Source organism: Pelecanus crispus, chromosome 2 (assembly GCF_030463565.1).
Source record: "Pelecanus crispus isolate bPelCri1 chromosome 2, bPelCri1.pri, whole genome shotgun sequence".
NCBI classification, from domain to species: Eukaryota; Metazoa; Chordata; class Aves; order Pelecaniformes; family Pelecanidae; genus Pelecanus; species Pelecanus crispus.
In genome coordinates, this window is record NC_134644.1 from 142,122,692 (window position 1) to 142,147,038 (window position 24,347).

The following is a 24,347-nucleotide window of genomic DNA, read 5'->3' on the forward strand; positions in this document are numbered from 1 at the left end:
ATGACCCTGATCGTAGCGTAACCTCAACGTTATGGACTATACGGCGTGTCAGACCGTACCAGGGCTGGGCTAAGACTGGGTTTTGCAGGAATATGCTCAGACCTGGGGCCCTGCCCCCTTGGGAGGACCGACCAAGGGCGGGTGGCACCACCTGGGCCGGGCAGGAGGCCCGGGCGGGGCGCTGGGGCTCCCCGCGGCGGACGGCTGCCGGGGGGAACTGCCCGCGGGGGAGGCCGGCCTACCCGCCCGCCCCGGGGCTGTGGCCGTCAGGGGCCGTCAGGGGCCGCCCGCCCCAGGGCTGGGGCCGCCCGGGCCCGCCCGGGCCCGCCCGCCCCGGGGCTGTGGCCGTCAGGGGCCGTCAGGGGCCGCCCGCCCCGGGGCTGTGGCCGTCAGGGGCCGTCAGGGGCCGCCCGCCCCGGGGCTGGGGCCGTCAGGGGCCGCCCGGGCCCGCCAGCCCCGGGGCTGGGGCCGTCAAGGGCCGCCGGGGCCCGCTCGCCGCGGGGCTGTGGCCGTCAGGGGCCGCCCGGGCCCGCCCGCCCGCGCCGCCCGGCCAATGGGAGCGGCGGTTGTTAGTGGGCCGGGAGGTGGCGGCGTTGCCACAGCAGCGGCGGGGCCGGCGGTAGGGGTGCGCCATGGAGGGGCTGGAAGGTGAGGGACAGTGACGGGGGGTCCCCTCCCTTCGCCGGGGGCAGCCGGCGGGCGCCTGGGCCGGGCCGAACCGAACCGGGCCGCGCCTTTGTGCTGTGGCGGGCATGCTTGGGCGGCGGGAGCTGCGGCCCGGGCGCCGCCTTCCCCGTTCTCGGAGCCCCCTGAGGCGGCGCGGCGGCCTCGCCCGGCTCCGCGGCCGGTAGTGCTGGGGGGCGACGGGGCTGAGGTGGGGTGTGCCGCTGCGGGGGGACAGCGTGCTTTTGGGGTGGCAAACGAAGGTGGGAGGCAGCGGGCCCCTGCGCGGAGCCCGGCGGGCTGGGGGGCGCCGCCGGGCGCGGGGCGGGCGGGGAGGCAGGCGCGGCGGGCAGGCAGGCGCGGCGGGCAGGGCCGGCCTCGCTGCGCTTTGTCTCCGGCGCCGCTGGGCTCTCGCAGCCGAGCTGCGGGGTTGTGGGTGCTCCCCGCCGGCCCCTTCCTGCCGCGGCCGAGCTCGGATGCCGTGAGCCTGCTCGGTGATCCGCCGCAGGCAGCGGGTGCCCTGGGGTGGGTACGGCACTGCGTCGTGCGGGCGTCTTTGCCAGGTATCATTTTTTTGCAAATGGATGGCTAAGGTGGGTGTTAGGATACACTTATAATGCTATGGAAGCGTTCAGTGCGGTGAAGACTATTTGCTGACGGAGTACTTGCAACTTTATCCTGTGACAGTTGCGTTAATGAAGATACCATCACTCTCCAGAGTATCCATCATAGCATAGATTTCATCTTGGAATTCATGAAGTTACGGCTTGCTATCTGAGCATTTTGGTAGGCCCGTCATTACTGTGTTTTGCAAGCTGCTTTAACCACATTACTTAAGAAAAAATACAGGCCTGTTGTGAGTAACTATCATAAAACAGTCATTAAGGCATACATGCTCTGCTTTCCCTAGAGGTAACTGAGTGCTTAAATAGGGGTGAGCACAAAATAGCCTTTGTTCTTTATCCCTTCTAGCACAGTGGGAGAAGGGAAGTAATTCTCACTGAATACCTGTCTTCTGTCTTTAGTAGATTTTACAGTCATCAGACTCTGTTCTTATGCCTAGTGACTTCATCAAGACTATAAATTTGGACAACATGATTTGGCATTAAAATCCCAAGAGGTTCTCTTACTTTATTTACTCTTTATGCTTTGCTGACTATTAATGGCTTTTAAATTTGAAAGGTGGTGTCCAGTGGCTTATCCAATAATGCTTTATCAGGCACTCCGACTCTCATGACAATCCTGTGACAATCATATGTTGCCTGTCGAGAAGGGGAAAGCTTGCTTTAATTTTGAGTTAGCTGTGTGTTTGACTGCAGTTCGGACTGCATATCATCTGCAGCCCCATCAATTGATTTGGCTGTGAGCTAACTTAGCAAGGCCAGCTATGCCAGCTGTGTTGCATAAGCTGTAGCACCTTCATAACAGAGGGTGGGAAGAAAGCAGATCTACAGATGACAGCAGAAGCCTGAAAAAACATGTCATTCTTGCAGCAGAATTTGTCCAACTTCTGTCTTTGCTGGAAGTGGTTTACATTTTGTTTGTATTTCAGTAGGTACTGGGAGTGGTGGGAGGAAGAACTGCTAAATCGTAGGTGAAATCTCATGTTTACTTGGTGAACCATTTCTTGAAAGTACTTTCAAAAGCTAGAGCTTATCAAAGCATTTTTCCATGATGTGAAACATTCCTTCTGAACACATAAGATTAATTTGAGAATAGCACAGATAATAAGCTATTTCTAAAACTTCAGATGTCCTTGCATTGTGAGCACTCATATTCTACCCTGTCATCCAGCATCCTGGAATGCTAAAGTTCTTGAAACTGAAGAATACAGTATTTTGCATTTTTGCATGTCACTTTGTGCTATGTTTTTCTTTCTCTAAACAAATAACGACGACATAAAATACTTCTTTGCTTCAAACATTTGAAGCAAGGGGCTTTGCCTTTATTTCCAGTTTTTCAGTTTGAGCTGTCTCTCTTGATGCACATTAGGTTAGGCTCAGGTGAAGTTTCTGTAGAAAGGTGTCCCCAACACCGGAAGAATGTAGGCAAAACCAGTAACAATAATAAATTATTTCATTGGGCACTGTGCTTTTTTCCAGTCATTGCTCCACTGGCAACTCAGAAGAACGTTGCTGGTTGCCATCTTAGGTTAAATTTGTGTTTAGAAGCACAGTTGCACAGTCATATTCATCCAACATGGAAGTATGGGCTGCTTCTGAAATCTGGCTCAGCCTGCTTCCTCTGTATACTAGTGCTTAGCAAAATCAGTTCCCAGAGGTGATTTGTACAGCAGGTCCTGGCAGTTGCGCATGTGAGAGACGTGATTATGGTGGAGGGCAGGACTTTGTCTTTTGGCAGCAGTCTGCTGGTGTGTTTTTATGACTGTGGAAGACCCCCTCAGGCTCAGGATGCTTGCCCTGGACTTTCCGCCCTCAGACACTGGTGCTTTGCTTTGCTGAAGCTCAGCATTATAGACACAAGATGTGGTTTATTTCTTTTTATTTAAGCATGCTATTAATAAGAAAGAACTCTACCCAGTTTGTAATGATTCTTTCCATGATGTGGAGAGTTGAATGTGTATTAGTTGGCTTGTGGAGCTAGCTGCACTAGTGACATTTAAAAAGCTAAGTAATATTTCCTGTGTTGCAGTTGCATTTTCTCACTATGTGCAAGTTTAAATGTTCAGTGAAATGGCACAGTAGGTTTCTGTGTGACTTTAAAGTTTCTTCTAAAATTTACTTCTGTTGCTTTTTTTTTTGTCTGTTGCTTTATTATTTTATTTGTATATCAGTATTGTTATATTACAAGATTGATACTGAAAGTCAAATTTATAACTTTAAAGTTTTGTAAGAGGAATCAGTGCACACTTGTCATTATAAGTGACAAATTTGATGTTAAATCTAAAGTCACTAGCTCAGCATTTGTTACTTTGCAGCCTGTGTGCTGTTTGGCTGTTTTTCAATTTTCATTTAATTTACCTGTGAAAATACTTATAGCAATGTCAGAGCAGTGTTTCCGTGCCTGAAAACGTGATCGCTAAGATGAGTTTAAAAATCCTTTCCTCAGTAGTCCACCATTTCCTAAATGTCAGAACCATTTTTGATGCGTTAACATGTGCTTGTTGCTTTCACTACTGGATGGCAAGAAAAAAGCTGTCACATTGGCATTTTGTTGCTCTGTTTTGCTTGAAGGAGATGGAGGAGGGGATCCAACCACTGAATTCCTGACTTCATTTAAGCCAGAGCAGTCCAGTGGTGATGTCTGATCGGCTTCTTTCCAGTCTGTTGTTTTTTCTGGGAGGATGCCAGCAACAGCTGCTTGAGCCGAATAAATGCCACTTTCCACACTTGTTCATAACCCATCCCAGCAGGTTGGGACTGCTGCTTCCTAAGAAGTAAAGGGCAGAGGGGCAGCTGTGTCTGAGGGCAGAAGTCCAGCTCTGTGGTAGATAATGGCACTGCTTACCCAGCCCCAGCGTTCTCCTTCAGCCTACGCTCTAGCAGCCAGGGAAGGCTGGTTGTGGTTGGAAGGGGATGGGTGGCTGCTTGCTCAGGAAATAGCCTGCAGTTTCAAACCCAAAGCTTTCCCTTGCAGATGCCAAGTAGGGACTGCTGTGATTAAGCATTTAGACATTGAGCAGTCTGGGTGCACCCTTGAGGTCTCATAAGACTAAGGCTTGCTGTACAGCGTCTTCTGCTGAGATCTGTGCTGTAATAGCTTTCGTCCCTGGACCCTTCACTGGCGCTGATAATGTCTAAGACACCCCACTCCACCCCAAAGGTGCAAGCATTGGGGTTTTAAATTAGTAACATGGCTGTTGAAAGCAAGTGTTTACGTTTGCTTTGACAGAATTTTTGAATGAGCTTATGCCCAGTCTTAATTTTTTTTTTCCCCTAATAGTGCAGAAAATTATTTCTGTTTTGAAAACAAAAAATAATATTAATGTGAGTCTTCTTTTCCCTTTAGTGTTAATCTTTGTCCTGCGTCACTGGGTGCATGCAGCAGCTGCCTTACTTTGGCAGCCATTTTCTTAAGCTCCATTTGAGAGAGGCTCCTGCCTTTTTGGAACACTTCAGGGTTTTTTGTTTGGGTTTTTTTAAGGTATTTTATCTGTCCAACAGAAGGAAGAGCTACTTTTATGGTACTGTTCTTAAATCAGCAAGTTGGAAACTATTAAAGATTGAAATGCAAAACTGATATAAATGGATATTCTTTTTTAAGGAGTTGTTTGTCTTTGGTAGCCATTAAAGCACAAGGATAAATATGACTTTGCATTGAACTGCTGTATTTCACTAGGCATACTTGCACCTCTGTTAAGTGATCTAATTTTGTCATTTAATACACTGTATAATTGTGATCAATGTATTTACTTTTTCTAAGGCAATTATGTTTTTATTTTTTGAGTAATGTTGTGGGGAAGAAATTGAAATTAAATTTTTTACTTAAGGAAAAATTCTGAAAGCTAAGTTTAGGCTGATAAGATGGGGAAGTGCACTATCAGAATATAGTTCACCTTTAAAGGAAGGGAAGTAATATGTGTAGACAGGAATTTGAGTGCTTCAGATTACGTTCTTGAGCATCTTGGAACGAATAGATCTTCCACTCTTTGCTATAGTTTTTACAGAATTCTTGCATTTTTAACCTAAATTGCAGAAAGTAGATGAATCTGGTAATGGAATTCAATTGGTTGAATATAGTGGGAACATAAATATTTTACCTGTGCACACACACATAGAATCACAGAATCATTTAGGCTGGAAAAGGCCTTTAAGATCATCCAGTCCAATCATTAACCTAACATTACCAAGTCCATCACTAAACCAATTACATGATGTTGTTATTATCAAAAGCAGTTGTTGCATTTCAGTAAAATCCGATTCCAGAAGTATGTTGAATAGTTGACTGGAGGGGGGTAAGGAATGGGCTTACTTTTTAAAGAAATTCCAAGGGGGGAGCAAACTAGGAATCAATGTATTATAAATGAAGTTTATTATCAGAACTGTTTTTAACACATTATTTTATTGTTAGCTGAGTAATATTCTGATAAGCAAGCAGACTTAGATTGGGATTGCTCTGTCCAGTTACATTTGGGTAGTAGAGTATGTAAGTCCAGAATTGCTTTGGGGGTCACTGGTGCAAAGCTGTCTTGGTTTAAGGCTAGTGTGGGAAGGCTAGTCTTCACTTCACTACCTGCTTAGTCGTCATGGTGCTTGTAGCCTAATAGAGGAGAAGAGTGAGTTTATGATGCCAAAGCAGAATTGTGTAACATGTACATGGATTTTGCAGATCACGTGCTTTCTAGTGGCTTTAATTAATCTTAAAGCTCATTAATAGAAGACCGGATAATGTATCTGGAAGTCAGATCGATCAAATAGTACTGTTTATTTGCCTTTGGTTTTATTGTGTTTCCGTACACATTACAGGGGAAGCTCTCATAGATTTTTCTGGATAATCATCATGACTGAGTGCCTCTCTAAAGTGCCTGTACATTAACACTCACAGTATGGGAACAAATGGGAGGAATTGGAGGTCTGCATGCAGTTGCAGGGCTACGATCTTGTTGGGATCATGCGTAGGTGGTAGGACAGCTCACAGGACTGCAGTGTTGTGGTGAATGAATACAGACGCTTCAGGAAGAACCAGCTGGACAGCAAGGGGGGGAAGTTGCCCTTTATGTGGGAGAGCAGCGAGAATGCGTAGAGCTTTGCTGAGGAGCCACCTGGGAGCTTATGGATCAGGGCTGGCAGGCAGACCAATGTGGGAAATGTTGTTGTGGGTGTCTGCTGCAAACCGTCTGACGAGGAAGAAGATAAGGCCTCCTTCAGATAATTGGAAGGAGCCTCATATTCACAGGCCCTGGTCCTCATGAGGGACTTGAACCACTCGATACCTGCTGGAGGGCCAAAGGCACAAGCAGTCTAGGAGGCTTCTGGTATGCATTGATGACAAATTCCTGACCCAGGTGATTAAGGAGCTGACAAGGGGAGGCACTCCTGCTGGACTTCACACCTACCAACATGTGAGATGTGGTCAGGGGCAGCATTACCTACAGTGATTGAATTCAGGATTCTGAGAGAAGGGAGCTGGGCATATAGCAGGATCTCAGCCCTGGGCTTCGGGAGAGCAGGCTTTGACTTGTTTAGGGATCTGCTTGGAGGAATCCCATGAGTGAGGCCCTAGTGAGGAGTCCAGGACAGCTGGTTACTGTTAAGGATGTGTACGTAGTGTGACGTTGGCATGTTTTCACATTAGAAGTTATGCTTATATGAGGAAGGGAGGAAAGAAGGACAGTTACAGAAAAGGGGAGTACACCACAATGCGAGTCATGCGTGTGCTGCCATTACAACCATCCTTAACTGCATGCAATTCATTTTTCAGTTACAAAAAACCTCCTTCACAGAATCCTCCTCCAGGTTGTCACTTTGAGGCAGTGGGGCTCTCCTTGATGTGTTAGTCTCAAGGAAATAATACAGAACTCACCATTATCAGTCTCATGTTCAATGCAATAACAGTAATTTTGGCAAATATAATGCACTTGCATTGTCAAGCTGAAGAGCTGATATAAAAACATGCAGAGGTACTATGAAGGTCTTACTTAAGCTTTTCAGCTTGAAGGCATGGAAGTTATGCTGCTTTTTGTTATCTTTTGGAAGCAGAAGTGACAGGTTTATACAAGATTAGACTGCATTGTCAATACAGAAGTAGAAAAGAATTCATGAGGCTTTCCTCTAAAATTAGGGGTATATAGATGAAAGTAGATTGGTTTGCTATTTGTTATACAATTGCGAATAACCTAATTGTGTAAAAATTTCAAAATATGTGAAAGGTTGAATACTGAGAGACAGAGCTTACTATGATTTACTCTTCCTTTCTCTAACTCTTCCTGCAAACTGCTGAATAGCATAGGTAAGAAGGGATTTGCATGGTGGGGAAAATCATGCATGTAGTCAGTTATCAAGCAGACTTTACCAAAGTGTGGCAAGTACTGCCTGTTATTAAGTAGGTTGATGTATTTTTCTGACTGTCATTTGCATTTCAGAATTCCTTTTGGCAAAATAAGTAAAACTTGCAAAACTTACACCATTATTGGTATACTTTTTTCCTACTTTTATACATTTGTGTTTTCATTATTTAATGCTCTTCAAAATTACTCTTTGAAAATTAATGCTTTAAATTTTGTCCCTGGACCCTTCACTGGCGCTGATAATGTCTAAGACACCCCACTCCACCCCAAAGTGCAAGCATTGGGGTTTTAAATTAGTAACATGGCTGTTGAAAGCAAGTGTTTACACTTGCTTTGACAGAATTTTTGAATAAGCTTATGCCCAGTCTTAATTTTTTTTTTCCCCTAATAGTGCAGAAAATTATTTCTGTTTTGAAAACAAAAAATAATATTAATGTGAGTCTTCTTTTCCCTTTAGTGTTAATCTTTGTCCTGCGTCACTGGGTGCATGCAGCAGCTGCCTTACTTTGGCAGCCATTTTCTTAAGCTCCATTTGAGAGAGGCTCCTAGTCAAAGAAGTGTTCCCGACCTATGTCACTGCATCAGTATCATTTTTAGGTGACTCTTGTTTATGGTATTTGTCATTAGCCTTTTCAGACTGTTGTTAGTTAACATGTTGATTAAAAAATATAACCCCGTCAGTACTGACTGGTGAACATATGTTGGAGACTGACAGTCCCAAAGAACTAGATGCTGTGGCTTGGTGATATAGATTCCAATTAATATGGGGAATGCACTGCTTTTTTTTTTTTTTTTTTTTCCTGAAGTATATATATGGAACTCTTAAGTGGAAAATACCCTGCTTTTGGAGATGAGAGGGAAGTTATGCTAAAAACAATAAATACAATCTTGCAGGAGAAGACTTTGGCAAGCATTTTTCAAGTAATAACTTTCAGCAGTCATAGATTACTTGCTGGTTTCAAATAGGTCTCAAGGCTGGAAATCATACTAGAGTGTTTCTGCAAGTTTGAATTCAGTGAGGCTTGATGGTTCTGATTATCACCGTTGTCTGGACAAACTCGTTTAGTACTGTCACAGCAGTGACAGTAAATGCAAATAAAAGGTTTTGAAGGGCAGTCAGACAGATTTTACAACACGACAAAATACTGTTACTGAGACAAAGTACGCTCTTGGTTCTTTGAAGTGTTCTATACTTTCTATCTAAGTGCAGACACATACTTGGGTGTACAAAGCTCTCCAAAAGAGAAAACTGTAACGAAACTTCAATTAATAGCTGTTCAGCAATACTGAAGACTTCTGCTCCCTCTGTGTGTGAGGTCTCTTTACACAACTGCTTAATTTGTAAACACGACAGCAAGAATCTGCCTGTGACTGTCAGATCAAACTTGTATGTATTGATGGGTCCACACATTGTACCGAGAAAGATAAATCTGAGAACTGACAGATGGCACTTTCTGCTGTAATCAGTTGCTGTATTTGAACATGAGAGGAGAGAAAGAAAAAAAACTTGTTCTCTGGAAATTAGGTTTCAAGGAAGTCTAAATTCATCTGTAAGAGTATTGAAAGCACGGTGCTACATCTGAGAGACTGACCATCAGACTTTGAGATCCACCTGAACTTTACAGCTAAACTCCAACTTCAAGAAAAGAAAGTATGGGCAACTGGACGGTGACCATATTCAAAAGGAAAGTGTCAATAACTTATTCATTTGCAGGTAGAAAAAATAATTTGGAAAGTGGTTGTACTCTGGAAGAAGCTGGAGGAGGAAGAGCTCTGACAAGGACAGTTCAGAAACACAAGTGGTGAGATTATTGTAGTACTGCTAATAAAACTCCCAATCTAGTTGTTTAATTCAGAAACCCGGCATCTTACTAGGTTGAACTCTGAAAAGTGTTTTTATTTGAGACCTGGTCTCAGGCAGACAGTAGGAGAATAGAGTGTAAAGCTGTGTGTCATAGTTTTGGCATCACTTCAACCAAAATACTTCTTCCTTTTTTCAGAATGGTTATGTGAATAGTATACTTCTCTTTTCCCTAAGTGTGTTCAGATTAGATAAACAGTAATAATTATGTCCATCCTTTTATCGGTTAACTATATTCATTCGTGTTTAATACAGGCATGTAAACTGCTGGTGATTAGTGGTATTAAAGGTGGTAAAAGGAAAAAGAAGTGTTGCTGCTGGATCTTGGGTCTTCTGTGGTTGTATAAGAAAATAAAATTCAAGAAAATCCTTCTTTTGTTTCTTGATTTGAGTGTTCCCTGTTTTTTCACCTTCTCCCCTCCCTCCAGTACATCCCAATTTAACAACCCATTTCTGTTAACTTTTGATGAGGAAAAAGATTCAGTCAGTCCATGCCTTTTTTTAAGAAATCCCAAAGTTTTCAACTGTGAGATTTTGCTTTTGTTTGTTCTTTAATTTTATCAGACTAAAATCACTCATAATAAGATTTTTTTTCCATTTTTATTGCATTTTATAGTCATTACGCTGGAAAACTACAGCCAAAATAATTCAGTAATTTCATTGAAAAAAGTTACCATGTGTATTGCTGCTGTTAGAAATACTAGCTTTTTACATTACTACTAAAAAAATGTGTAAGAATTCCTCCCCCTTTTTGTTGTGTGTTTATGTCACTTGTTGTGCAGAAGCTATGTCAATAACAAGTGTACCGAGGGCATAAGATATGCATGAATGCCATTTTTTAAAAGAAAAAAACAACTCTTTTCCAAGTTTCACAATTTTATTCCCATGTTTTATTTTAAAATTATCAGATTTCATGTTGATGACATTGCTAACCCTCCTGTAAGGGAAGGCTCATGGGCTTCTAGAAAGACATGTTAAGATTTTGTGGCTTTGTTTTGTTTGTGGTGGGTTTTTTGGGGTTTTGTGGTGGGTTTTTTTTTGGGGGGGGGTTACTTTAAAGGAGAGGAAATTCACAGAGGAGTGACTAAGAAATTGAAGGGATAAGTGTGCAAATATAAAGGACTGTAGGCTTTCCATTTTCAACAAAACTTAAGGAATTTTCATTTTTAAAATAACTTCCTTTTGTGTTTTGGGTCAGTGATTTGTATTAGGGGAGAGGAGGTGTCAGCAGTAGAAATAGCTCTTGGCAAATGTGATTGGGTACCTGCCAGCAGCAAAGGAGGGTTAGGAATGCTGTAAGGAAATCCAGCTTTGTAACTGTAGCTGCAGTGTGTGTTAATTGGCATTCGTCATGCCTTATTATGATGTATGTAAATACTGCTCAATCAGGTAAGCATCTAGCAAGCCTACTTCTTTTAATGGTGAATTTAAACACAAGCTCAAATTCCAGAGTTCAGTGAATGGAAGAACATGGTGGAAAATGCAGCCTTTCTCCTTTTACTAAGGCCGATATTTGAAAGAATTCTCTCAGTCAAATCTGTAATCTTATACTCTACACCATATTTCAAGACCCCTAATTCTGATTTATTTCAGCTAATTTCTTAATAACAAAAACAGTGTCACTTTGTATTTCCATGAAACGCCTCTCTCTCTTGTTTCTGCAAAGCTGTGGGTTTTATTAGATTAATGTGATAAAAGGAAGTTGAACTCTTTAGCAGAAGTGAGTTTGCAGTGATGTTTGTTAGCATTATTAAGAGTGCTGAGAACTCTGAAGAATGAAGTAATGAAATAAACAAACAAAATAAGTCTGTGCATACCTTGTATTTTTGAGTGGGAGAATTGAGAAAAGCTTACAACCATTGCTGCTTACCCTTGAGGAAAATGATGAGTGCAGGATCCATTCATCCAAGCTATGTGTGACCAGTATGCATGTTATTACTCACAATTGACATTATGACCAGGCTTGTGGATTTAAGCAAACAGGCCTGTGGAAAAATTTTCGGACATGATTGTTTAAAATAGAGATTGAAAAAATACAGTTAGCAATAAAAAATAAGTTCCTAGTAAACATTGATAATATGCAAATATAATTCAGATGCAAGAATAGAGAATAACCAAGATTAATCTGCATATTGTCTGTCTTTCCTACTTCCCCCGCCCTGTGTATATCTAAACACACATACATTTAGATGACACATAAGGAAGCTTGATTATTACTTCAATTGTAAAAGTCAAAGTTAATGTCAGTACAGTCCTGCTATGCTGTGACAAGGGCCTATTCATGTCTACATGAAAAAGGTATATAAATTAATTAAAGATGTGAACATAAATGTTTTAAACTGCAAAACACTCATGTGATTTGTGATTCCTAAAATGTATTGTGCTCCGTAGTGTGTTAATGCAATTAATACATTATACATAGTTACATACTGATGATGAACTTCATTCAAGTAATTGAAAAAGGCAAAAAGAGACCTAATGGTTATGTATTGGTACTAGAAATCTCACTCAACTTTAATCTTTACATTTGGAAAAAAAGTTTTCAATAGGAACCATGGCTGCCTGAATGTACATTTGTTTGCCATGAAACATTTTGTTAAATTTTCCATTTTCTTTAGGACTGGTCCTACAATTAATTGACAAATATGTATGTTTTGATGGATGATTGTTTTCCTCTGAGGAACTGGGAACAAAAGCTGATCAAATTATTAAACGTTGCAATGTTCATAACTTTTGTTAGTTTAAGCCACTAGTTTGCCTAAAATACAAGTCAATTCAAAGTGGTTTTGTTTTAACTTTGTATCAATAGAGGGAACTGTATTGTCTGCGGTAGTCAGACTGAGTACAGAGAAAGCAACTAGTAATTCTCAAACTTAATCCAAACTTACTGCCTCTTTATTGATGTTTACGCGACATAAAAATGTCCCCGTATCTCTGGTACAGTACTACATATAATAGATGCCTGTTATTGGGAAACCCTGTGGAGTTTTTTGTCTCTGCCATGACTCCATTGCATAATGTGTACTATATGAATATATTTGCTTGCATAGGCTTGGATACTTTGATTTGTTGGTATTGTATCTGGTTCTGTGAATCTGTTGTATGTCAGGAGTACATTTTTGTTACCAATGCTTGAATAGCAACGTCAAAAATGCTTTGTAAACTGTCAGTAATAAACTGAATAAAATATATAGTCAAAATAGTATTCAAGAATTTTTCTTTCTAAGAGAAAGTGGAGTAGTTTAACTTAGCAGAGAAAAATAAGTGACAGGATATGACTTATATTGGATGCTGTAACAGGTGATTCTCTTACAAAGACACAGAAATACCCACTAAATATCATTATTCTTGGTGTGCGTTTGGGCTGTCATTGTGACTTACAGCAGATCTGTCATTTGCATGTTGACATACAGGCATCCCTTTAAAGGTGCAGAGTTTCATATTGTAAATTATCAGAATTGATGCTGACATGTTACTGGGCCTGACTGCTTCCAAAAGTATGTAAGGACTTGTGTATCATCTTCCTTTCTGATCTGCGTGGTTCAAAGAATGTACACTTTACAGTAACAACTGTTATTATTGCTACGTATAGGAGTTTAGCAATCTAGGAAGAAATTTTTATCATGTATTTAAACAAATTTTCTTATAGAAGTATGTTTTTTTTTTTTTTTTAAGGTGAGGTTACAGTGCAAACTGGAGATCTGCTGCCATGTAGGATTTGTGGGAGGACTTTCTTTCCAGCAGCACTGGTAGGTGGTATGAGCACTGTTGGCTTTTAGATCTGATAAGCTGATATGGGAGTTAAGCAATGGTCAGTATAGCTAAATAAAGTAGATCTAGATGCTTAATTTTGGTGGGTCTTTTGTGGGTTTTTTTTCCCCAAATAATTATTGATTCCAGTTGTCTCAGTTTGGAAGCTCCTTAGGAGGAGGTTAATTTTATTTCAGCATCCCATCGCTTTCTGAAAATACATGCTTCTAAAAGCATCTTCTCTAAGGTCACAAAATCATTGCCTCTGCAGATATAAGCCCTAGCATAGAATTGTTAAAGGTCTTTTCCGACCTGAAGATCATAAAGTCCAGCCATTAACCTAACACTACCAAGTCCACCACTAAACCAATTTAGGGTAGAGGAATAATTAATTTCATGCTTCCTGGCTTGGTGGCTGGATTATGTTTTAATTAAAGTAAAACTAGAATGGAATCGTTAAGGTTGGAAAGGGACCTCTAAGATCATCAGTCCAACTGTCAACCCAACACCACCATGCCTACTAAACCATGTCCCAAAGTGTCACGTCTACCCATTTTTTTAATACCTCCAGGGATGGTGACTCCACCACCTCTCTGGGCAGCCTGTTCCAATGCTTGACTACCCTTTCCGTGAAGAAACTTTTCCTAATATCCAATCCAAACCTCCCCTGGCGCAGCTTGAGCCCATTTCCTCTTGTCCTATTGCTAATTACTTGGGAGAAGAGACCAGCACCCACCTTACTACAACCTCCTTTCCAGTGGCTGTAGAGAGTGATAAGGTCTCCCCTCGGCCTCCTCTTCTCCAGGCTAAACAACCCCAGTTCCCTCAGCCGCTCCTCATAAGGCCTGTGCTCCAGACCCTTCACCAGCTTCGTTGCCCTTCTCTGGACACGTTCCAGCACCTCAATGTCTTTCTTGTAGTGAGGGGCCCAAAACTGGACACGGTATTCCAGGTACGGCCTCACCAGTGGTGAGTACAGGGGCACAATCACCTCCCTGCTCCTGCAGGCCACACTATTCCTGATACAAGCCAGGATGCTGTTGGCCTTCTTGGCCACCTGGGCACACTGCTGGCTCATGTTCGGCCGGCTGTCAGCCAACACCCCCAGGTCCTTTTCAGCCAGGCAGCTTTGCAGCCACTCTTCCCCAAGCCTGTAGCGTTGCATGGGGTTGTTGTGACCCAAGTGCAGGACCTGGCACTTGGCCTTGTTAAACCTCATAAGTTGGCCTCTGCCCATCGGTCCAGCCTGTCTAGGTCCCTCTGCAGGGCCATCCTACCCTTGAGCAGTTTGACACTCCCACTCAATTTCATGTCATCTGCAAACTTCTTGAGGGCACGCTGAATCCCTTCATCCAGATTGTTGATAAAGCTATTAAACAAGACTGGCCCCAAAACTGAGCCCAGGGGAACACCGCTCGTGACCAGCTGCCAACTGGACTTAACTCCATTTACCACAACTCTCTGGGCTCAGCCACCCAGTCAGTTTTTTACCCAGCGAAGACTACGCCCATCCAAGCCATGAGCCACCAGCTTCCTTAGCAGAGTGCTGTGGGAGACTGTGTCAAAGGCTTTGCTGAAATCCAGGTAGGTGACATCCACAGTCTTTCCCTCATCCACTAGGCAGGTTACCAGGTCATAGAAGGAGATCAGGTTGGTCAAGCAGGACCTGCCTTTCATGAACCCGTGCTGACTGGGCCTGATCCTCTGGTTGACCTGCACATGCCTGTTGAGTGTATTCAAGATGAACGGCTCCATAATCTTTCCTGGCACCGAGGTCAGGCTGACAGGCCTGTAGTTCCCCAGGTCCTCCTTCCAGCCCTTCTTTTAGATGGGCGTCACATTGGCAAGCCTCCAGTCATCTGGGACCTCCCCTGTTAACCAGAACTGCTGATAGATGATGGAGAGTGGCTTGGTAAGCTCCTCAGCCAGCTCCCGCAGTACTCTCGGGTGGATCCCATCCGGTCGTATAGACTTGTGAGTGTCTGGGTGGCATAGCAGGTCACTAACTGCTTCCTCCTGGATTATGGGGGCTTCATTCTGCTCTCTGTCCCTGTCTTCCAGGGCAGGGGGCTCAATGCCCTGGGGATAACTGGTCTGACTATTAAAGACTGAGGCAAAGAAGGCATTAAGTACCTCAGCCTTTTCCTTTTCCTTGGTGGCAATGTTCCCCCCTGTATCCAGTAAAGGATGGAGATTCTCCTTGGCTCTCTTTGTTGTTAATGTATCTCTTACAACAGTGGCCAGATTGAGTTCTAGCTGGGCTTTTGCCTTTCTAATTCTGTCTCTGCATGACCTAACGAGATCCCTGTACTCTTCTTGAGTTGCCTGCCCCTTCTTCCAAAGGTGGTAAACTCTCCTTTTTTTTCCCTGAGTCCCAGCAAAAGCTCCCTGTTCAGCCAGGCCAGTTGTCTTCCCCGCCAGTTCATCTTACGACCATGTGGACAGCCTGCTCCTGTGCCTTTAAGACTTCCTTCTTGATGAATGCCCAGCCTTCCTTGACCCCTTTGTCCTTCAGGACTGCCTCCCAAGGGACCTTCCCAACCCAGCATCATGCAGTCTCAGCTAGTAAATGAAGTGTTTTGTTAGCCATCAAATGAAGTGTTTTGTTAGCCATCTTCAAAATACTGTGTTCTCCAGTCTTAATAGAAACTGGTCTGTCCTTATATGGATTTCAGACACTTCTGACTTGTCTTGCCACTCAGTGCAAATGCTGCACACCTATCATCAAATTTTTATGCAGAGAGCAAATACAGATGTCTGCTATTTTTCTTGCTCATCACCCAAGTTTTTGTGATCATGTATATGCATTCATGAACTCCTGCAGTTCCATTCTAAAAGTAATGATTGGCATAAATATTTGAGTGAAAGCAGTCTGATCTTACTCATCAAGAGTTGGACCTTGTTTGCTGATTGGCATTTTAAAAAGAGGGAAGTAACATGTCAATAACTTACGATTTCAAAACTAAGTTCTGTATTCTCCTTTTGTTTTTCTTCTGCTTGTAGAAAAAGCATGGACCCATTTGCCAAAAAACTTCTGCCAAGAAAAGGAAGACATTTGATTCCAGCCGACAGAGAGCAGAAGGAACAGACATTCCCACAGTAAAACCTCTTAAGCCACGGGTATGTTATAATTTAATCTGCATATGAGCATTTTAGGCAAACTATGTATGCATTATAATAGGGCTTATTTCTGCTGGCAATTCGTGATAATTAGATCAGCTAGGATCTGGAAGAAATCTAACTATAGTGTATACTAAAATAAGGCACGTACTTAGCTTGAAGTAAGAGCTTCAAACATGTAAAGCTCTTTCTTTTTTGGCTTCTTAGCCAGAACCACCCAAAAAACCTTCCAACTGGAGACGAAAGCACGAGGAATTTATAGCAACTATACGAGCAGCCAAAGGACTTAATCTTAAAGATGGTGGAAAACTCCCTCCACCACCTCCACCATCATATGACCCTGGTATGTAAAACAATTGAGTTCTTGAGAGATGATTTTTTTTTTTTTTAACTTAATTTGTAAAAATTTGAATTGGAAAGGAATTTGTTGGAATACAATATTCACAAGTTTTTGAAGATGACTATCTGATGATCCCTATGCAGATGCTGGTTTGTGACATTGGGTCTGGCTGGCTAGCATCCTGTGTAGCTTTCAAAGCCCCTGACTTTGTTTTTAATGCATCAAAAGGTAGTTGTGGCCAACTTGCAGCTTGCCACTGTCTTATAAACCATAGGCTGGACAAATTGTTTCAACACCTTGTTTCTGTCCACAACAGTGGAACTGCTCAAAAAAAGCAGACTACCTTTTTAATTAGCTGCCAGTGCTGGACACCCACAACCTATTTACATTATACAACTGCACGTTGACTGTTATTCAAATGTAGTCTCTCCTATTTCTTGCTGAATTCACGTTCAGTTTCAGGTATGCAATGTATGCTCTAGTGTGCATGTGATCCTTCCTCATATGGTGGGGTACTTGCGTTTTGGGTATGAGATGTGTGGGATTTGTATTAACAAGGGAGTAACAGTCCTTGGGTGCCTTCAGAACTGAGGCTGGGTGAAGTGTTGAAACAGTCTGATGTTAGTGAGGAGGAAATACACTTTTCAGCTAACTTCTGTAATGTGATAATAGGTTGGAGAATATATTTCTTCCTCTTGTCCTAAGAGCTAAACCATTTGATCAGCTCAATGGCTATTTTCAGAAAGACTGGGAAAAACAGAAAAAAAAATCATCTGTTTGCTTCTGCCTGTCTGTGGTCAAGTGAGGATGTGAGTGTTCCTTACCTTGTTTCTCTACAGGAAACATGTTAGTCCAGTATTAGGATTGTAATTGTGCATTCATAGTAAGAAGTGAAGTCATATTATTCAGCATTCAGTACACTGTCTTGAAATGCCATATGCATTTTAAAGTAAAGTAAACCCAATAGCTAATGCTGCAGATAAGAAACATAAGGCTCCATCATGGAAAGGATCATAATAATCTAGTTGTATAGGTTCTGCATTACAAGCAGAAGAGCCCAGAACTAAATCTATCTTGGAAAGCTACTATAAAATAGTGCTCCCTTGGTTCAGAGACCGCAAATGAGTTTGAAGCGGAGGAAATAACTGTATTTCAATATATATTGAAAGCAGATAGGAGGTAAAGGGAAGAGAATGATACTGTGTCTCTGCTATTCTTCCTTCCATTTTTCACTTTCTCCAAGCTGAGTCTTACTGTTTGTAGTCTCCTGGCTTCATTCTGCTGTAGTGGGTAAGACTTAGGAGGAGGGAACCAGGAATGAAGAGAATATGCACAAATTGATCAATGGATTCTCTTCCCATGAATAGAACAGTACAAAAATAGAGCAGGGGCAGCTACCCTTGCTCCTTTTCCACCTTATGGGTAGCAGAGAGGGAAAACTATGCATAGTGTCATGGAGTATATCCATCATCTGCTACTCAGCTCTGTCTTTGGCATGCCTGTTTCTAACTAGCTGCTAGTCTGTCTCCTTTAAAAGAAAATACTTCTGTATTACTATTTCCTATGTAATTGTGTGCTTTGAGTTTGCAAACAAGCAGTATTTCTGGTTCTTCATTCTCCTGTTCCACCTTCCCATAGAAATGCAGAATAGCCTCGTGATATTAAGAAGTCACCCCATTTGCATTGAACTTGACTGCATATGTGTACTGCCCACTTATTTTGACCAGTTTGTATTTTATAAAGCTTACATTGAATCCCAGCAGTTCTTCTGGACAGTACGAACAGTACTCCAATCAGCCACCTGGCTATGTGGGTGCTAAGCATTTTACAAAAGGATGAAGATACAATCCCTGATTCTTAAAAGAGTATACATTAATCCTCTACAGTCTGATCCATTTACTTTAGTGGGCTTTGAAAGCCTTCTGTGGGAACTGACCTGTGCCCCACCTAGAAATGTCTTTTCTTACTATCTAGAGGCTTCCATAGCTGCTTTATTAATTTATTATACTTTTTTTTTTTAACTTACTTTGGGCCTATCTTGGTTTGACCATATAGATATTATAGTTCTTTCTCTTCCGAGTTTCTGTCTCTTAAGATACAGTTAAGTTTGAGTATTCTGACAGTAGTAGAGTTTATGTAAAATAAATAAATAAATATTCATTGTTGTTATCACATGAGAATCCCATGCTGTCACTTCTGTGAAGGATTCCTGTGTTCTTCCTGTGTCCTTTGCTCACACTTCTTGGGTCACAGTTCATGGTTTGGTGGCTACTGCATCATTTGACTTACTCTGAATTGTTTGTCAATTTAAAGGGATAACTCCTTAAGCCAGATCTGCTGCATTTGGAGTAGTAACATGGAATCCAAATCTTATTTTGGTTTCTATAATACCTAACTAATCTTGGAGGCAGTGACTGTGGAATGTCTCCTCATTTTCTTCAATACATTTCTAAAATCACCTAGGAACATACCAATTTAACCTGCTTTGCCAGTGTCCAGCCCTTCTGAAGTTGATGTTTGCATAGTTTTGAATACTGTAATCGTCTAAACATCCATGTGTCTAGACACTAAAATGTCTATCTGAAACTGCAGTCCAAATATTTTACTTTCCAAGGGCAGTGTATTTTAAGGGGTATATTTCCAGCATACAGATGAGGGATCTTTCAGTATTTTGAACATTTACATAGTCTTTCTATTTTTCCCCCATTGTTAGTAATAATATTTCCTGCAAGTAGTACTGTTTGTAATGTGACTAAATTAATCATTGAAAAATAATACAGCCACCAATTACCCTGTTTTGCATGTCTCTATAGATATCTCCTGATTTTGGTTGGACTTCCTCTGATGCTTTTTTTTGTTGTTGTTGATAAATTTCTGATTTTATTTTTTTAACGATCATTTCCAGTATTGCAGTTGTTATTTCTCAGTCCTTTCAAAACTGCCAGAGGAAACAGATTTTGTTGTCTTTTGCTATTTGTATGGGAAAGGTTTTAATGCATTTTCGTTTCTTGAACAAACTGAACTTTGTGGTGGTTTTTTTGGTTGATTGGTTTTTGGTTTTTTGTTTTTTATTGTTGTTGTTTAGCCTCTTCTCTTCTCCACTTCTTTCCAGCTGCTATCCCTGCCATGTCCATATACTCTTTGGCCACCTTCTCTGCTGAACAGCATCTCTCAAAGCATTTCTGATTTCACTTAGGTTATTTCTGATCCTCAACCACTCTTCTCATTCTTATCCATCAAACAAGAAAGATCTTTTGTTTTACATGTGGACAATATTCTTTTTCCCAGCAATATGTATTTAATTTTCAGATTCAAGAGCCCTTAATTTTCTCTGGTGGTGGGGCTGGGGCTGGTCTTTAAAGACTTTAAAACACTTTATTTTTTAAAAAACATTATTAATGTTAGGTTTTTATGTTTTTAAGATTACATTCAGTGTCCATATTGTCAGAGGAGATTTAATGAAAATGCAGCTGACAGACACATCAATTTCTGTAAGGAACAAGCAGCACGTATTACTAATAAGGGGAAATTGGCAGCTGATACCAAAGGGAAACTTCCTACTCGAACACAGGTGAACTACAACATTTTTCTTAACTTGTAACTTGCATTTGACATCAAATCAAGCTTGTTAAATAGTGTGTTGCTCTTAAATGGAATGAACTATTTTATTCTGTAATTTTATTATTTGCGCTAGACTGAAATTAGACACTAAGCATGGAAGAGGTTTTTGCTTTCTTTTGAGAGTTGCAGAGATCCATAAATCAGATGGCAGCAGTTGCAAAGCCAAAAACAGTCATAAATGTAATTCAGAGATTTGTGAAAATGACAGGTCAGGTAAGGGTGGCAGCAGGAAGTAGAGATGCAGTGTTTGTAAAGAAAGTTGTATTTCTGTTGTGCAAGTCTTCTGAATTCTATTCAAGACTGTTCCTTAAGTGGACAAACAAAGGTACATGACTACAGGACAACTGACAGCAATATTCTGGCTAATTAGAGGCTTAGAGGAATTCAGGCATATTAAGGTAAGAGCCGCAGTAGTTAACTTACAATGGAAACAAATGAAGGATTAAAGTGTAGGTGTGTGTTCATTTGGTGGTAATGGCCTTTTTTTCTGGGAGCTGTGAGGAGTTAAACAGACACAAGCAGTTACTTAGTGATTCTTGCACTGTATTCTGAGTCAGTGCTGGGACTGGTCCAGAGCACACAGGTGAAAGTAAGATTTGAAAGACAAATATGATCCTGCCCTTGAGTATTCTTCTTAAAATTAAATGGTAATGAGGTGATAATGTTAAGCTCATGAGAGACAGCTATGGAAAAAGATGAGAGAAACTATGGAAAAAGATGAGACAAGCTGTAGAAAAGCAGAAAATACACAAAGGCATACAGTTAAATGAAGAAACAAAACTACAGGTTAGGTAGTCCTTTCTACTAGTATCATCTGTATGTATAAGCAAGCAGACTAGAGGAAACCATTTGCATGATTCCATACTGGAAACAGTTTACCTAGTAGGTAATCATTCTCTATTTTCCTATAGTACCTGAGGTAACTACCTATTGTGTTATATAGATAGTTTGATTTAATTGCTTAAATTTCTAGGTTGTATTTTGTTACAGTACAAACCTGCTGCAGTTAAGAAGATGCCTTCTGTAGGATCAACACCATCATCATCATCACGCTTACCACAGCCAAGTGGTGTTAGCAAAACTGTTGTAGGTATGAAATAAATGTTCTGAATTTTCCATTTGCTTTCTAAATATTAGTTCTCAAACTATGCAGTAAAAGTAGTATAATTTTAATAGCTGGAAGGATTTCTACAGCATTGCCCAGTGATTTAAACTGACAAAGTAAAAAAATTTATAGGAGGAGTTTAGTGTTACATGAGTGGATAAGATGGTGTCTGTTTTTCATAATACTTTTTTTTTTTTATCAATGTTTTTGTGACCAGATTTTTTTTTTTACTTACATACATGATGGCTATATACTTCATTGTTGAATTGGATACAGTGGTTTGGAAAAACTCGCTTAAAGTAAAGTTGGAAAGGGCACTGATAGTCATCTATCCAAGAATACTCTTGAACACACAGGATTCTCTTCTTTTTTATATATTGGGACAAACTAGTTTTTTTTCTGAATTGAACCTGCAAAATCATTCTGTAGTAATGCATGATTGTATCAAATACTGATCTCACCTGAGACTTTTCTGTTTAATTCTGTAACTAATTTGTATGCTGAATATGATCATGAATTGGTGAAAATACAGTCAAACCATGTATATGGTTATATATGTATATATATATGTATATATAATATGTATATTATAATTATGCCTACACTAGTCTTATTCTGATTTCAGATATCATCAGATATCAAACATGTTCTGTTTGTACATACTTGGACATTCTAGACTTCTTTCCTTTTTCTTTCTGAAGAAAGTAATTGAGATCCAATGTTTTTTATTAGAGTAGAACATTGTCTCAATTGCATATTTTCTGTAAATTTCTGGAAACTTACTTGCTTTTTCCTAGTGTCTTGACAGTTGTTCATACCTTGATATTTCTAAAACTCTTGTTTTGAATTTTAGAATTAAAAAAAATATAATGAATTGTATCATTCCAGCAGCAGAATCTTATGTTTTCTTATATTCCCATGTTTGCTTTCAACTGCAAGGTGCCTCTTCAAGTAAAGCACTATCTTCGTCTGGATCCAGTGGGAGCAAAATTCAGACATTATCACCAGCTCATAAAAACTCATTGGGAATGGCAAACCCACAAGCTGGGTAAGTTTTCATTTAATGTCATTTATGCTTTATTTCATATTTATGTTGTGCTAGTTCTAGAAGTCTCTGTGGTCTGTTTCACTTGCATTTTTTTTCCCTGTGAGCTTCAGAAGTGCAGTGTTTTGAATTTATCCTTTATTTATGAAGATAATGAATGCTTAAGGAACATTGGAGTAGGCAAAGATGCATTTTCTAATGTTAAAATAACAGCAAAGGACATCAAGTGATAAAAATAAATATAAAGGAGATTAAAACATTACAGAAGATGCAGAAGTGGTTGGAGCTATATTTTTTTTTTCTTTGTAAAAGTGAAGACACTTAAAGCAGAAAACATTAGGCATAATTTCCGGCATTTCTTGGAAGGAAAAAAAAAAAGAAAGATGCCTCTGCCACAGACCACAAGCCAGTTGTGACAGGATCTTCCCTCTTAGCACAAAAGGATATCCCTTTCCTGTCTTGAAATACTCAAGAGACAACAAATAGATGAGCACAAATAAGGCAATGGAAACCAGTGCTTTACAACAGCAACAAGGAGTGGTAGATGTAGATTACTAGAGTTCAGTGAAAGTGCTGGTGTGGTCAAGGCTGTTACTGATAGTTTGCTGGGGGGAGTAGTCAGTGCACACTATCTCAAAGAAGAAATGTATTAGAAGGGATTGAAGAAAAGTAGTGCCATTTTACATAAGTTTGAGGAGCACCAAGGAGCACTGAGAGAAAACATAAAAAATACAACAAAGTGCAGTTACAACATTGGTGGTTGAAGATGACTTATTCCTATAAAAATGAGCACCAGATTGGTGATGGCTGTATAAGGCGGAGAAAAACAACGGCTTAAGTTTGTGAGGAAGGAAAAGGACATTCTAAAAGAACTCGTGGGGATGGACAGCTTTATTAATTACACAAAACTAGCAATTTTTAAGGTTATTGCTCTTAAGTCTTACAAGTTACACACAAGTATGAATTAACAGCTCTGTCATACCTCCCTCCTAAGACCATGTAGCATGAGGATGCAGTTCTGTCCCTCCTTGCTCTACCCACTCATACTCAGAAACAGACCGGAGGCAGAGTCCGTGAGGTTGTCAGAATTTTTTTATTATTATTCGCCCCCACCCCCCAGTGTCCTAGTAGTCTTTGGTCTACAGGTCAGCTTCACTACTGTTTGTAGGCATCTGTGCTTCGACTGTCAGAAAATCCCACCCTCTGTTACTCGCTGACTGATTTTTATATCACGTTTCTCATTTTGAGAAGTTGAATTAACACCTACTGATGAGTGGCAAACAAGTAGGTCTGCAAACCACAGTAAAAAGTCAGCTGAGATAATTTGAAGGCAAGTTTCTGACCCCAGTGGTGAATCCCAGCTGTCTGGGAAAGGCTTTTTCCTGTTGAGAGTTTCTAACTGCAGCTTGTATTGGTTTGGGGGTAGGGCACAGGTTTTGGTCTAGACTTCTTAACAAAGGAAGTTCTATTTAATTTTACCTGTGGGTTGCTCACTGGACTTAATACTTTGTATTCTGTAGTCTTCCATTTTGTCCTCTGAAGCTCGGAGAAATAATTGTGATGTGACCAAGCCAAATAGCAGTTAATATATGGAGAGATGTTTGCACAGGTTCCCTCTGTTCACACATGCTGTTAACTGCAGATGATGACTTCTGGTTGGCATAGTTCTCAGATAATGACCTCTGCTGAGTGGCAGTGAATATTAGCTTGGCTTATAACCTCACTTAATTGCCTACACAATTTCCAGTTTTTCAAAGTACAGATGTGATGAGTGTGTTTCTGCCTGCAGTCCTTCTCGCTTCTCTGCTCTAAAAAAACTTGTGTTCTCTTCTTGTCTTTGCCAACTAGTCCTTACGATTTCTTGCTAGTCATACT

The 24,347-nt window shown here is 41.0% G+C and overlaps 1 protein-coding gene across 1 annotated transcript in view; it reads left to right on the forward strand.

Annotated features, from left to right (window-relative positions):
* Nucleotides 1-632: 632 nt before the first annotated feature.
* The window catches only part of ZC2HC1A (zinc finger C2HC-type containing 1A), a 36,344-nt gene continuing 12,629 nt past the window's right edge, over nt 633-24,347 (forward strand). The window contains exons 1-7 of the mRNA XM_075705070.1: nt 633-648; nt 13,167-13,240; nt 16,245-16,361; nt 16,569-16,704; nt 20,124-20,272; nt 21,313-21,412; nt 22,367-22,475. Coding sequence (XP_075561185.1) covers nt 633-648; nt 13,167-13,240; nt 16,245-16,361; nt 16,569-16,704; nt 20,124-20,272; nt 21,313-21,412; nt 22,367-22,475 — 701 coding nt within the window. The remainder of the gene's footprint in view (nt 649-13,166; nt 13,241-16,244; nt 16,362-16,568; nt 16,705-20,123; nt 20,273-21,312; nt 21,413-22,366; nt 22,476-24,347) is intronic.